This window comes from Cyphomyrmex costatus, unplaced genomic scaffold (assembly GCF_001594065.2).
Source record: "Cyphomyrmex costatus isolate MS0001 unplaced genomic scaffold, Ccosl1.0 scaffold367, whole genome shotgun sequence".
NCBI classification, from domain to species: domain Eukaryota; kingdom Metazoa; phylum Arthropoda; class Insecta; order Hymenoptera; family Formicidae; genus Cyphomyrmex; species Cyphomyrmex costatus.
Window position 1 is genome coordinate 352,629 of NW_017277851.1, and position 16,328 is coordinate 368,956.

The 16,328-nt window shown below is 27.6% G+C and overlaps 1 protein-coding gene across 7 annotated transcripts in view; it reads right to left on the minus strand.

Moving 5' to 3' along the window:
• Nucleotides 1-166: 166 nt before the first annotated feature.
• LOC108776651 (NAD kinase) overlaps nucleotides 167-16,328 on the minus strand; it is a 29,563-nt gene continuing 13,401 nt past the window's right edge. For 3 of the 7 annotated variants that reach the window (XM_018543332.1, XM_018543330.1, XM_018543334.1), the window contains 7 exons: nucleotides 12,021-12,104; nucleotides 4,406-4,535; nucleotides 3,863-3,988; nucleotides 3,388-3,559; nucleotides 2,961-3,313; nucleotides 1,709-1,791; nucleotides 167-762 (listed from right to left, as the gene is read on the minus strand). In XM_018543332.1, the coding sequence (XP_018398834.1) occupies nucleotides 570-762; nucleotides 1,709-1,791; nucleotides 2,961-3,313; nucleotides 3,388-3,559; nucleotides 3,863-3,988; nucleotides 4,406-4,535; nucleotides 12,021-12,104 (1,141 nt within the window). In that variant the 3' untranslated portion in view covers nucleotides 167-569. Of the gene's footprint in view, nucleotides 763-1,565; nucleotides 1,649-1,708; nucleotides 1,792-2,960; nucleotides 3,314-3,387; nucleotides 3,560-3,862; nucleotides 3,989-4,405; nucleotides 4,536-7,889; nucleotides 7,927-12,020; nucleotides 12,105-13,556; nucleotides 13,672-15,469; nucleotides 15,586-16,328 lie in introns of those variants that run through there. The other 4 variants (XM_018543333.1, XM_018543335.1, XM_018543331.1 and 1 more) reach the window with 4 other exon arrangements.

The following is a 16,328-nucleotide window of genomic DNA, read 5'->3' on the forward strand; positions in this document are numbered from 1 at the left end:
ATATAATATAAAATCATATCAATTTAAAGAATGCTAGAAAATAAAAGTATTTATACAAGTAATGTGATATCGATTAGGTACAAAAAAGTTCTTAGACATTCAGTTAAATTGATAGGCCATTTTACAGACCAAAACGCAATTATTAATAAATACGTTGTATGCTCCCACGTTCAAATTATTAAAAGTACATAATTTCTATATGACAATATTGAAATATTTCTTTGTTAACATTCTCTCCAAAGACAAATGCACTTTATTATTAAGAATTAAGATTTCTATACCTCATGATCCAAGGTAATTTTTCTAATCTAACGACGTAACATTCATCTCCAGCTGTACATAGATCTTACATCTTAGATGATTTTAAATGACAATCTCATAGATCATATCTTTCCTGACAATTAATTTTTTATTAATTTCCTCACACTTAATAAGATTTCGTTGATGTTCGTATGATGAAGGCGACATTAATTAGAAAAGTCGAATAACCGACTTTATCTTGATTTTCAATGAAGTAATATTTGGTCAAATATTGTCAATTTTGACTATGAATGAACATTCTTCTTGACCTAACTATCTCGATCGAGAGAATCTAAGGTATCGTTGCTGGATGAATGAGCGAGATCACTTAGTTCGTCCAAATGTTTCTGCCGTTTTCTAACATTCCAATGAAGGCATTCAGCTAAGGAGTCGAACCAGTCGGTGATTTGGTCGGCTGCGCAAATGCTAGGCACCGGGTATATAGAGGTTGTCACTTTCAAACTGAAAAATTATACGATATTTTTTAATTAGTCAATTTAATAAAATTAAACAAATCTAATTTAATGTTAAAAGTTTGCTTTGCAATAAAATAAATTAATACAAAATAAAATTTATTTAAGTTGCTTCTTAATTATTTATAATTATTTGCAGAAAGTGTTTTTATAAGAAAATGGTTCATGTATTTGTTAGAAATAGTGCATTCTAATGTAAGAGAATATTTATATTGTGGTGATTTCTGTATGATAAGCAAAAAAGCCTTAATTTTAACGTTTATGTATATAAGATTTATCGTAAGTATGAATAAATACATTATTAAGTACCGTCACCTTGCAGTACAGCTGACGTCTCCAAAAAGGTATTCTAATGTAAATATTGGCAGCAAAAGGAGTATGAAAATTAAGCAAAGAATAAATAAACACGTAGCAGATAATTTTAAAGTATGATTTACAAAAACAGAAATTATAAATTGCGTCGTATTTGTATAAAGTGAAAAAAATGGAAAACAATAATGTGAAATAAAAAAAAAGTGAAAACAATATCAACTGAAATAAGCTTATTTGTCATTCAAATTATACATATATATACTCTGATTAAATTTGGTTATCTAGCTCTTATTTTTTATTTGAATGTAGATTTGATTTGAAATAAGCTTGTTGGAAGAATTTTATGCGTCATGATTTACAAAATTTATGAATATGATTTTGAAAAAACGGAATAAATTAGTGAAATGTATCGTTTAATGCAACGAGACATAAATATAAGAAGAAAAGCGATACAGCGTTCTTTAGGAAAGCAAGACAAACCTGTCGCCGACACGCAGCTCTTGCTGATTGCGGCCATCAAAGGAGACGTAAGCTGTACTGCGAGCATTGCTATTCGCCATTATCTGAAATAATTGTAGAAAAGGCAAACGATTAGACAGAGCTGCCGAGCGTTTCAGTTTTACCTGTCACCGTGAAAGAGTTCCTGTCTATTTCTACCGTCGAAGGACACCCACGAGGTATTTCTGCTGTCGGGTGAAACCGAGATCTGCGGTGGAAAGCAAGATGATCATGTTAATTGCTGCTGATTACAGCGGTACCGCCGCGGTTCGTTTAACTCGAAATAATGCGTTAATTTCTTAGACCTTTTCTGAAGTCTGTTGCTTAACAAGTCTTTTTACAAATTCCGTTATTATCATTCTGGAATGACGTATGTAAGAAAAATTTTAATATAAATATAAATTTTTAATTCAAATAAACTTAATTTAATTTAATATAAATTTTAAATTGGAATAAATTATCATATTTAAAATAATTTCGAAATTTACAAAAGATTAACAAGAGAATTTCTTATTACAAAAACAATTTTTCTATAAAATGTTTAAAATGTTTCTTTAGTCGTAACAGGTTCTTTTGTGAGAAATAAAATATTTCCAAAAATTCGGATAGTTTGAAAACTTTGGAATAAAAAGCTAGTAGTATATTTGTCCTAAGAATGTGTTGTGACATCTGGATGACATATGAGAATCAAATTTCTTTCTATTGAACACGAATATGGTTTCAGATTTCAGTAGCTTCTACTCATTATTGACATCGCGTTATAGTTGTACTAAAATTCCGAAATCTTTGTATAACGATATTACACTGAAGAAGACTCTGTGAGTCGAAACGTTTGTATTAGTTCTAAGAAAAAAATTTTTTCGTTATATTGAATGTGTTGTTAAATTACATTTATATATACAAAAAAAAACTTATCAAGATCTTTTTTACTCGTTTTCGATCATAATTAATATTGTTTACTTTGCAAATTTATCGAGCATTGTCATATTATTGTTATCAAATTTCCTTCTATTAAATACGAGCCATATTTCAGTAGAAGAAAGAATCAATTTAATTGAAACTAATTCTGGTGCCTATTATAAATCATAAAAATAATGAATATTACTCAATTTAATTGTTATTAATAAGTTAAACTGTTATTTAAAAAACTCTTCGAAGTTTCGTTACTATAAAAAACTCAAAACCAACTCAAGTGAAATTCCATATCTACATTATAAATATCAAAAGAGTTGAATAAGACGATTTCGTGAATAAAATCAAAAGATGTTTGTTTTAAAGTTGTTAGAAATTTTTAATTCGCCATCATAAATGTATGAAACGTTCCATTAGCGCATTTCTTCGATGTTCTTCGACTTTTTTAAAAGACTATAGAACTACCTTGAGCTCGACCCCAGCAGGTACGACGATCGGCCTGAAAGACAGAGAGTGAGGGCAGATTGGTGTGATCATTATGGCAGGAACTGAAGGATGAATCATGCTAGCTCCAGCAGCAACTGCATAAGCGGTCGACCCGGTCGGCGTACTCACGATCAAGCCATCACCCTGGACGCTTGTCACGTGTTTGCCGTCAATGAATAGGTCGATATTTGAAAGGTAAGGTGAGGGCCCTCGATCCACTACAACTTCATTCAATACCAAGAGATTCGTTGGTGGTTCAGTCAGCTGACTGTCCTCATTCTTGCGTATAATTATGCACCTCAGACGACTCCTTAAAGTTAAAGCTGCATTACCTAGAATCGAAAAACGAGATATAATATAAAATTGGCGATTAAGAATAAAAATGCAAAATAAATTGATAACTAACCTTCAAGAACGTTGGTCACTTGTTCCTGAAAATTATCAAATTCGAAGGGCGTAAGAAATCCTAAAGAACCAAGATGGAATGCCATTACAGGTGGTACTGACTGTTGGAACAACAAACTGGCATAAAGAAGTGTACCGTCGCCTCCCAAGCAGACGATAAAATCAATTTTATCCTGAAAACAGGAAGCATTTCTCAGGAACTTTATTTAAAAGAAAAAGTAAAAGACAAATATTGAAAATTAAAAAAAATCCTTATTTTTATTATTTTTTGGAAAATTTAATCATTTTTATTATTTCTTGCTTTTTATAATATTGTTCACTTTTATTATTTAATAATTAATTAAATTGGATCCGATATAAGTATAAATAAATTTTGAGCCTTATGAGCAATATCATAAAAAATTGTATAAAAAACAATAAACAATAAATGTAGATTATAATTTTTATAATATTTCAAAATAAGTGAAGAACGTTACCTGCAAGTCATCTGTGCCATCTCTAAAAGTTTGTAATCTATCACGAACACTTTGAAATTTAGAATCCCTGGCAAGGGCTGGGTCCTCCAGAACAGAAGCTTCCACAAATACAACCATTCGTTTTGCCTGTATTAAAGAAAAATCAAAATAAATTTATTATAATTGCAATGATTTACTTTTATTAAACAAGCATCAAATGTAATCATTAAATTCTAAATAACATAAATAATAAACTAATTATAATACACAGTATCATATCAAATTGTATGTTTTTAATATGCATTAGATTAAATAAAAATTAAATATAACTGTACTATAATAATATAAAATTAATAATTAAGAATACGTGGCGAAAATGTAAATTAGAAATAATGATAGCTTCTTCATGCAAATAAAGTAAATTAATTTTTATAATAATTATTTATAATAATTATTTACTATGACAAATGTGCTGCTGACATCAATTTGTGAGCCTGCTAATCAACCTTTCGAGGTAGGCACATCGCAATCTTTCGATATTTTAAATAATTATATTAATATTACCTGTATCAACCATGTGACCAACTGAACAAACGGTAGCAGGACTGACGAATCACGAACCTTCTTGATAACCAGAACAGAGAGAGGTGGCTTGTTCCACGTCAACCTCTGAGAGGCCGGGTCCTGAATAGTCCTGAAATGAGCAAGGAAAAGTATATAATCATTATAATTTTTTTTCTTCTGATTTATATAATTATCAACTGTCTCGCGTTTCTCAATATCAGAATTATGTTTTATAGAGTATTCTATAAAAACAAATTTATCGCAAACTGAGAGGTCGTGAGTTCAAATAAGACTAAAGTATACTTTACGCAAGTGTGATCGGAAGAACAAATTTTACGTTCTCAATGGTCTATTACGCGTCTATATTACTATCAGTTTTATATTAGACTTCGTCTAATTATTCGCTAGCTGTCGTTGTGTACTGTATAAATGTTAAGAAACAATCAAAGCAAAGAGACAATGGCTGCAACTGATGAAATGTAAAAAAGTATTGACCCTGATGACAATTTCATTTTACTGTTTATGAGTATTAAAGTAATTACATTATTATATTGTACCAAAGTTTTTTATACAATCTATAAATTTAAATGTACATTTCTTCATCCGTATAATTAAATAATAAAAAATTTGTAAAAAATTGTATAAAATAATAAAAAATTTGTAAAATTTATAATAAAGAATGATTGATTAAATTGCCTAGAAAGAAATACAATAAAATAAAAAAAATTGTAAAAATATATTTTCTTCAATATTTGCAAAGATTTGCAAGACATAAATGGAAATTTCAAGTGACATTTAAAATATATTTAACATTGCAATTTATTTTAATGTCCGCACATATTATAATTTTTTTATACAATAACCGGTTAGAACAATTCACTGATATAAAATAAATAAATTTGCAGTAATTAATGATATCAAATATCAATGCGACGATGATTTTATTGTATATCATGCACTAATTGTAAATAAGTACCCTGTCAAAGCCTTAAATAAACTTGGTAAAATTATATTACAGAGAACATACAAAAATAAAACTTAATTTAGTTATAATAATATGTTATGTACAAAATTTTCTATAAAAATTGTGATGCCAATTAAACAAAAGGACACTTTAATACAAGAATTAAGAAGTATATTATAAGTATAAAAATGGATTATATATTATATAACATAAAATTAGAATCGTTACGATTTTCGATTATTATTTCGATTATTCAAAATATACAATTTTGGATTTTAAATTGAAAAAATGTTAAAATATTGGACTCCGAAAATATCATAATAATTAATTGATCTATAAAATGTTATATGTAAAAGAATAACTAGAACTCATTCCCTAGAAAATATTGAATTCTTAGACGATTTTTATTATTGTTTATTTGATATGTTCCAGAACAAATGATTAAAAAAAAAATTGATATTTTTTAATAATAATCTGTTGGTATATAGTTTTATATATATATAATTCTTCACACACTCTCGTGACAATTAAGTAAGTGCTTTCACACATTTTCTTTGATAATTTAATAACGTTTCAATTTTAATCTGTATAGAATTAGAAAACAATTTTTTACAGAAGCTTCATCACAACGAAATTTATTTTATGAAAGTAAAAAGTAAAAAGCTAAATAGTGAGTGTGATGTCTAATAACATTACAAAAAATAATGATAATAGTAATTTTTTAAGCTTTATTTTTATAAAATAATTAATTTTCAATCCTACATATTTATTCTTTGAGCAAAATATTGCGGATTGAGCTTACATATAGATGATTTGAAATAAAATTTTTCGAGCACAATATATGTAATTTTTAATTTTTAACTATGTGTGTAGTTTTATAATGCTAATGTTTATTTCATAGTATTATCATTTACATATTATTTATCATATACATATATGTATAGATACGGCTAAACATGATAATATACGTTCTGTTCGTTATATTTGATAATTTATGTTAATAAAATGTTTTAATTTATCTAATTATTGGTTCGTTAATTTAACCTTTCTTGATTATAATGTACTAATAGTTTCTATTTTTTTCTTATCAATTTAAATTAATTCATATATATTTTTTTGTACATCGATTTGAGTCGCTTCCTTTATTTTACATATTACACTGGAAAAAAATTTTATATAATCAAAGAAATATTTCTTTTCTTTTATTAAAAAAAAAATTATTTCTTTGCATCAGTAAAAAAATGGATCAAAGAATTTTTTCGAAATTATAAAATATTCTAAAACATGTAGTGAGAAGGCTCGTTAAGTTTTTCAAAGTAATAATAAAGAGAGAAAGGGTATACGAGCAAACAAATTTGTTAAAACATTTAATTTTATTCTAATATACTTATTGCGAAGAACATTACGTTATTTTTGGCGTTTCGTCCCGGCTTCCACTACTGGACTCATCAGTAAGGCATTGTAGTGGAAGCCTACCTTGGACGATGAGTCCAGTAGTGGAAGCCGGGACGAAACGTCAAAAACAACGTAATATTCTTCGCAATATATTAGAATAAAATTAAATGTTTTAACGAATTTGTTTGCTCGTATACCCTTTCTCTCTTTATTATTAGATAAAATATTCTTTTACTTTAAAAAAAATATTTTAATTTTAAAGAAATTGTTATTGATCTAAAGAAGTAACTTTTTTTAATATAAGAAAAGAAATACTTCTTTAAAATTAAGATTTTTGTTTTCAGTGTACATATGTTCGAATAGTAAAATTATATGTAATTATAATTTAGTTATTAATATTAATACGTCGTTGAAATTCTAAATATTTTTCAAGTATATTTTTGTGTCAGACAGTCAAGTAGGGAATCGATAACTTATCCGACTGCCAAACTTCACGAGGTTGATTGAAATAAAACAGGCTATAAGATTTGATCATGTTGTTAATGTTTAATGGATAATTCTTAAGTATTTTCTAGGAAAAAGGAGAGTAAGAAAAAAGAGAGCATTGTCAAATATTAAAAAATTAAATTTGCACTATTTTCGTTAAATAACATTTGAAAGAATTAAAAGTGATTCAAATTATATACAATAATTTGACATCATATATAATTATGTATAATTTGATGTATGTGTGCGCGCGCGCGGGTGTATGTGTGTATGAGTGCATCAAATTATAATTATACATAATAAATTTATACACAAATTTAATTTAAGTTATTAACATGAATAAGATAAACTAGTAAAAACAATGAGTTCACCATATTAACAAAAATTTCAGAATAATTAAGGCAATTCATGATTAAACACACTTAACACTAGTAATATATATATAAAAGATTTTCTCTCCTTCATAAAAAAAACTTCAATTTTCATTCACTAGGCAATTTATCACTAAATTAATAGAAAGTAATTCTTCGAAATTATCAATCGTGTTTAAGGAAGTACGATCTTGTGTGTGTCACGAGATTGTAAACGGTCAATCATTATATGAACATCTAAAAAAAATTATATGCCTCGACAATCTACCTCGATGTTCCAACCATGATGCGACACTGACCACTGGTTGACGAATGCACGCTTACTGACTCAAGCAAAAGCTAGAAATTTAAACGGAAACGTCGCGCACGCGCTTATATGTCGTATGCATGCGCGGGAAATCACGCAGTCGGCATCTGATTTATTCTATATACAAAACGTGTTTTTTCGAGCTCTAGCGGAAGATTATCATATCCATAATGAAGCGTCCATTGTTAATTTTTTCCAAAATTTTTTACTATGTATAGATATTTATTATGCAAAATAAATCAGTTATAAACATACAAATATGAAATTTACACACACACACACACACACACACACACAATAGAGTTTCTTCTCTGTTCCACAATAAAATTATACGCATTCAAAAATTATATTTTTTATATTATATAATTAAAAAACAAATTAACTTAAGTCAGGATTATAGTATAAAATAATATAAGAATAGAATACATGGGTTTCATTAGAACTTTGAAGAGCATATACTATCATATTATTACGTCCTTCTGTATTTATTTTATATCTAATGAGTGATGAAGATAGAATGATACAGAGAGAGAGAGAGAGAGAGAGAGAGAGAGAGAGAGAGAGAGAGACTGATAAGGTGCTTCCCAAATGTATCCTATGTATATTCTATTCTTATATTAATTTATGTTACAATTCTGGCTAAATTTGTTTTTTTAATAATAATAATTATCTAAAAAGTCTAATAATTACTTTAAAAAAATTTTAAGATACATATTATTTTAAAATAAAAATTAACTAGCAGACAAAAACAAATCTAAAAAGCAGTAGTAAACAAAAGCAAATCTGGTTATAGTTTAAATGCTCTTTTAGTATATAGTATTACGCTTAGTCATCATTTCTTGCAAAAAGAAACGCAAATGAGTTTCGTTAACCGTTTCTAGTGTGTTCGACATTTATTACATGAATGCGATTACCATTTTGGTATGATTGTTTGCTAATGAAGATGACCGTTAAGCTTTTTCCGCTAAGAAAAGCGAATATCGTCTAACAAATAAAGCGCCTATGTACGTAGATTTTTTTCTTATATGCCTGCATTTTTTAAGGATTAATAATATTATTATTTTTCAATCAATAATTATATTAATATGATAATATCGATCTACGGATACTGTAAATCTGAGCCATGATATCACTATGATGTGAAATGTTATTTTTATAACTTAACTCTTTTGTTACAGTTTTTACACTATGAAATGTGTTATTCGACCCGGCTGTATGAGTCGCGCGTGTACTCAAAGCGATATATTACGTCTAAATTTAAATATAATAGCTTAGTATATTGTTATTATTCGTGATAAGAAAAAAGAGTCGAGCATAGACTAAATGAGTTTTTCAAGTATTGCGATGCCAATGCTCTCTGTTCAATTCATAATATCCCAATTTGAATTATTTCTAATCAATAAGTTAATGTTACTCATGATATCAAAACATTAATAAAGAAACCGGCAAATACAAATAACAACGCTGTAATTATTGTATAAATAGATACAACATAATTAGTTGATTAAGTAAAAAAATATCATAAAGAGATATATTATTTAACAAATTTAAAGAAAACTCTCGAAAATTTCAAATAACAAGAATAATAAGGCTAATGAGAGCTATTCGCTGTTGTTAGTGCGATCATATATAAGATATGTTAAAGTGTGAATATTATATACTACGTAAGTAGTTCCCCCCATTGCGCGCCGAACATCCGTCGAACTTAAAACGCAAATCTAATTAACTACCGTAGTAATATCACAATTTTTGATGCTTATAGCATCTGAAAATGTATTATATTATTTAATATAATACATTTCGATTCTTCTTTAGAATCAGTTTATAATTGTGAGTCGATTTGAGTTATTTAAAAATTGATTGAAAAATCTTTATTAGAATTTATGATAAAAATATAATTGAAAGGTTTGAATGTTGACAGATATACATATATGTTCCATTGTACGAAAAATATAAAAAGCTAAGAAAAAGACTTTCTTTTCCTTATACTGCTATTATGCTCTTTTATCCTATGAATACTTTTTATACAAGAAAGAGAGATTCTATTCATCTTCAGATCAACATATAAGGCAAATTTTCGGTGCGTTGTGTACAAAAACCAACAATATTAATCAAAGGAAGAGACGTGCCAAATCGAGTCTTGTACACCGGATGTTGATGTGTGTAAAACTTTGATTTCTTGTAAATGTACAGTTTTTCTTACGTTTCGATCCACAGTTCAATTCTCAATTATATAAATTGACTGACCTTGTTTTATTATCTGACAACAACTTTATGCAAGCCTCTATTAATCATTATATTAATTCTAATCATAGTGTTCTAGGTAGCACAATGCTTATATTGTAATAGAAGTTTTTTGAAAAGGATCCAAACTGTGGATCGAAACGTAAGAAAAACTGTACATTTACAATAAATCAAAGTTTTACACACATTAACATATCCGGTGTACAAGACTCGATTTGGCACGTCTCTTCCTTTGATTATTATCAATACGAGTCATTTGGTATCATCATTTTTTATACAACAATATTAAATTAGTTCAATTAGTAGTTAATTGTAATGAATATATAACAATAATTAGAAAGAACTAAGTAGTTCGATGAATTAAAAACATTTAGTTTGTACTATAAGACGTTAGAATAAGAATTGTAAATATAGAAATTATTATTTTTAAATCATTCTTATAGATTATTAAAGACGATCGAAGAAATTTATAAAACTTTAAATGAAAAATTTCCACATTGAGAATATCCCTGTAAGGGTAACAGCCAATTTGCATGGTGTGTATGACATATATGTCTACCCAAAAAATGGACTTTAGTGGCTCGGGATAAGAGACTTGTAGTGTCTCTTATTAATCTTTTAAAATTAAATTAACTAGTAGTTTTTTGAAAATAGCCGGAGACACTATCGCGTCTCCTGATTACTAGAGAGAGTATCTAGTTGTAATCATTAATATTCTAAGTAAGACAATGTTCATTAAACTATTTCCAACTAATCTTGAGTTAATATTGTATAGGAAGTTGCGTTGCCTCAATAATTAAAATTTAGAATACGTATAATACAATATGCACAGCAAAAAAGTGTCAATTATGCTAATAAAGTATTATTTCTGTTAATAATATAAGTTATTACTTATTTAGCTTCGAAAATCGTAGTAAATTGTAAAATATCTGTCATTTAAATAATTATAAACAATAGTGTACATTATCGGTAAGAAATATAATATAATAATAATAACTTATTAGACAACAATGAAAGGATATTTTCTTCTCGATTTGAAATTATAAAGATAAAAAAATATCAAATAATATAGGTATCAAATATTTTAACAATTAATATATATAAAGAAAAATAAATTTTATATTTTTTCTATATAGTATATTGAACACGACTTCTGTATAATTTTATAATTTTAAAAAATTGATAAATTATTTACCATAAGAAACCCGTTAATTTTTATTTGATATTTTTCTCCAACCTGTTTGATATTTTCTCGGAAAACCTTCTAGCGTTGTAAGTACAATACCTTATGTTTTGAAATATCTTATCTTCATAAACGCGCGTTTATCGTTAATAAAATGTTTTGTTTTTGCAGAGGAAATAAACATTCACTGTCATAATAAAATAGCTTTTTATTTAAGAAAAGATAAATAAATACTTTTTAATGTTTTAAATAATTAAAATACTATAGTGTTAGATTTAAAACATTAAAACGTTTAAAGCTGCGAAACATCTTTTATTATTATAAAATGTTTTGGAAGACGTATTTTAAGTATTATACTTTTTACGTATAGAATATGTATTATATTACTTGTTATCTAAAAACGTGAGGACTGTTATTGCCTCAAAATGTGTTGAGTGACTATAATCGCATATAGTATGGAGGCTTTGTACCATAACGCGTGACTACAGTCACCCATAAGAAAACGTTAATTAGTGATGCTAATATCTGATAGAAGCGTTATCAAGGATGATTTTTAATGCGTTAATTATATGTGTAAATAATATTAAAATAATCATAGGAGAAAGAAAAGAAATGTGTGTAATAATTAATTGTATCTCCAACAAAATATCGTATAAGTTACTTACATAACCGTTACAGAAGTTTTCATGATAGCCCCACATCGCCCGAAGTGTTGAACGGGACTGGGTGCGTTTAGACTCCTCGTTCTTCTGTAAAATAAAAAGAAAGCAAGTGTTAAACATAAAAAAATCATCAGATATACCGAGTGATCTCGTCAACTTCGGGGTAGAGATATCACAAAAAAGTATGAGTATATTCAACTCAAGATTTTGACCTTCGAAATGATCTCCTGATCTTCTCCATTCCTTATTCTATTAGTCATTTTTCAAAGGAAAATGAATAGCGAAAAAATCGGTCTATATCTCTCCTCAAAACTTGTCTTTATTAATATGTTTATTTAAGAAAAATTTTTTAATAAATATTTCGATTAAGAATAAATACAAAATTAATTTTTAAAAAATTTGCATTATTGTTTTGTAATCTATTATAGAATGTTTAACATTATGTGTAAACACAGTTTATATGTATTAGTAGCGTGATTTAGTTTTGAGAGTTTCGCAAGAGATAAAAATATTTTGTTTTTAAAATATTCGTTCATTATCTTGATTAAATAAACCAGTTTTTGAAAAAAAATCTCAAAACTTAATCACATACCTAATAGAAACGATTATTTTATTTTCAAATATAAGTCTATCATAAAAATAAATAATTTGAAATGCAGTCAGTTACGCATGCTGTAACTTGCTGAGTCAAAACAATAACTAGTTTGACCTGGTTATCGATACACGAAAATTGTAATTATAATATATTAATGTATTAGCTTCTTAACATTAGAATAGATTTGAATTTTTTATTTGCTGTCGTGGAACAATTTACGACATATTTTTTTAATGAGTTTAGCAAGTATCATGTACGCAACACATCTATTATGTAGGCAATGCATTTCGTAATAGAACTCAAGTTCGCTGGTTTCAACTTTGTTCTACGTTTCTTCACGATGTAATCAAGTGTAAAAGTGGAATCATACGCTGCTCGATTTCTTGAATGATAAACATGCGTGCATGCATACTGTTATGCTTTGACGTACAATGCATAGTCTGACGTTTGGCAGATAACTATAAAATTAGTAAAATTATTTCTATTCTGAAGATACTGTCAATCGTTTGCTCGATCACGTAACTATTTTTAATCTTTTAATTCGTACATACAAGGAAACAAGTTATGAAGTAATATACAGAAATAAATACAGAGAGATAAAGAAATTATACATATCGACATGCTGTGCTCAATGCGTGAACATATTCTAGCATGTATCAGAGAAAGCATGTATGCATGCTTTTATCATTCAGAAATTGACCATCGTGTGATAATAGCTTAAGATAACCAGAGTCGCGGCTTCATATATATATATATATATAATATATACATACACATACACGCATACATACACATGCAAACATGTTTTGACTTAAAATTAGACATTTTCTATAGACAACCAGTCAGCGTCCAATATCTGCTGTCAGTGAATTTTGTAAATAATTGATCGTAATATTTAGAATATACTTTTTTATGATAAGAGGTCATTATCGAGGAAGATCTACCTGAGGATGCGATTTTGTAGATTATTGTCCATCGACGGGACATTTGACTGGCCATAAACGAAGTCATATTGTCCGTTGATTTCATCAACATTTGATAGAGACATATCAGCCATATCTTGCAGATAATAAAAAAAAAATTAGCACAAAGTCTTTTTGCAGCACTTTGAAGTATTTTATGCATAAAATTTCAAGATATTTGTGATAAAATGATATAGTTAAATTAATATTAATTTACCTAATACTTATCGCGATAGAAAAGGATAAAATAAATAAATATACAAGAGAAATAATGTTACACGTTAAAAATTCGAATAATGTTGATAAGATATTAAGATCCGTCATGACCAAGCAAATTATGATAACCTTGAACGTCTCTCTTTATGAACCACAACAGTATCGCATGTGGATACCGTGCGATACGCGTAATAAAGTAGTCAAGATTTCGTGGCAAAGTTGTGCCAAACAATTTATATTTAGATTCGCGTACTATTAACAGGAAGAAACCACGGTTACTAAAATTAACATCATCCAGTTCCATACGTTTTAAATCGGAATCACTAACTAAAGTCTGTATATGAAACGTCTATAAAAATAAATCATCACATTTCTAATTATTTATTTTGTTATTTTAGTTCTTTCAAAATGCGATTCTATATCGTTTTGTCATGTATCTGCTATATTTGCGAAAAATATCGCATAAAAATAAATATATAAATTTTTTTTTAAACACCAAACATTAAGAAATATATTAAATGTGTATCTATTAAAATGTATCTATTAAAGTATATATATTAAAAAATTATAATATATAGCCAAGTAAAAGGAATCTTGAACATTACACTGTCATAAGAAGAAAGATGTCAAAGGAGGAATATACAATTCCTTAAATTGAAAAAAAATATTTTTTATTACTTTTAATTTCCATATCTACCCAAATCAACGTACGTATTACTGTGATTGAATTGTTTAATTTTAAAATAAATAACGTTATTAACGTATAGACTAAGAGAGTAAATAATAAACTATTTAAATCTAATTTAATACATTTCTTTAATTCTAATCGTTAATTTTAATCCAATTAATAGCTTGTTGAATAAAGATAGTGGCAATCTATAGAAATGATTAAAAATAACTCAAATTATATATAATCTCTAACATTATAAATTTGTATTTTGGTGGGTAAGAATTAAAATATTGTTTAATTTTTGCCTCTTATTCTATTAAAAACATTTTTTATTCATATTATATTTTATTTGAACATTATATAATTTCCAATTATATACGACTTTCACAAGCATAATCGTTCGATTGGATTTATAACTTTCCCGATCTCTCAAATTAACATTTTATTCTTTTCTTATTGAATATTTAAATCCTAGGGCTCAGTCTCGTTTCGAGGTGACGGCATCACGACGTCCTTCATTCATTAAAAGGCCTTCGAAATCATTCTCAATAACAAGCTTTCCTTTTGCCGAAGATATTATTTGAGATAAGATTGTAACGAGAAGTTGCAATTTTTATATTGCTGTTTTACTTTTATCACATGTGATAAGTAAAAATTTACATAATTTATATGTTAATTAAAATATTAGTATCATAAAAAACATTGCTGTAATACAATAGAGACTTTTTTTAATCATCGCATCGAGCTTACCTAAAAAAAAAAATGCATTTACAACATAAAAAATCTTTCTCGAATAAATCGCGCGAGCCTTGAACTTCGTTCGAAACTTTGTATCGAAACTGCCGCAATTTATGCCGGACTATGATCTATTTCTTTGATTCAACCTCTCAATATAGACATGCGATTGCGCATAAATAAATTGTATTCTCTTCTAATGTTACTATTTTAACGTTTCTGACTTCACTGCACCATTAAAACTAACAAGAGCACCAATCTCGCGTACGCGTACCTACTAAAATGTTACACAGCTATATAAAATGTTAAACATGAATTTTTATCTTCGTGCACGGTTTTCGTAATAACTTTTAATCACGATAATTCAGACAACAGCGACTGAGTTGCGAGATGGCCACGCACAGAATGATGCGTCTAGACTGAAAAGTAGCTTACAATTACTATATTCTATCGCTAGCGGTCGGTAGTGACACGTTCCATAATTCACGTCGATGTTGCAGATAGCAAACCTTCTAACGAGTGTCGTAAACAACATTGTGATAATTCTGACACTAAATCTATTAAGTAGACGAAATATATTAAATATATTGTGTCGACGTATATAATCTAGGATACTTTCGTTATCTACTTGTTACTGTACATCCTCGATCATGTATTTGTCCTTTTTTTTAATTAAGACACACTTGCTGATGTAACGTTTTTTTTCGAGATGTTTCACAATTATAATAACAAATGTTATTTAAACGTCAATGCCTAGAATAATTGTCTTCTTCTCTAACAGAAAAATAAAGAATTATTTATACACTGAAAGAAAAGATTGGTGTTGCAGTAATTTAATGATAAAATATGGCATAATATATTAAATTAGTTGCTGCAGCCAATTAAAGATGCTATGCCATATTCAGTCAATTTTCTTTTAGTGTATTTATATATGTTTATATATATTTATGTTTTTACACAAGAAAAACTTTTTAACATGATAAATCGAAAGTTTTATAAATATACACTGAAAGAAAAGATTGATTGCTGTCGTTATTTAGGTAAAATATGGCATAGCGTAATATTTTTATTTGGCTACAGAATAGTATAGAATATGTTGCACAATATTTTATAGAATCACACGGAATACCAGA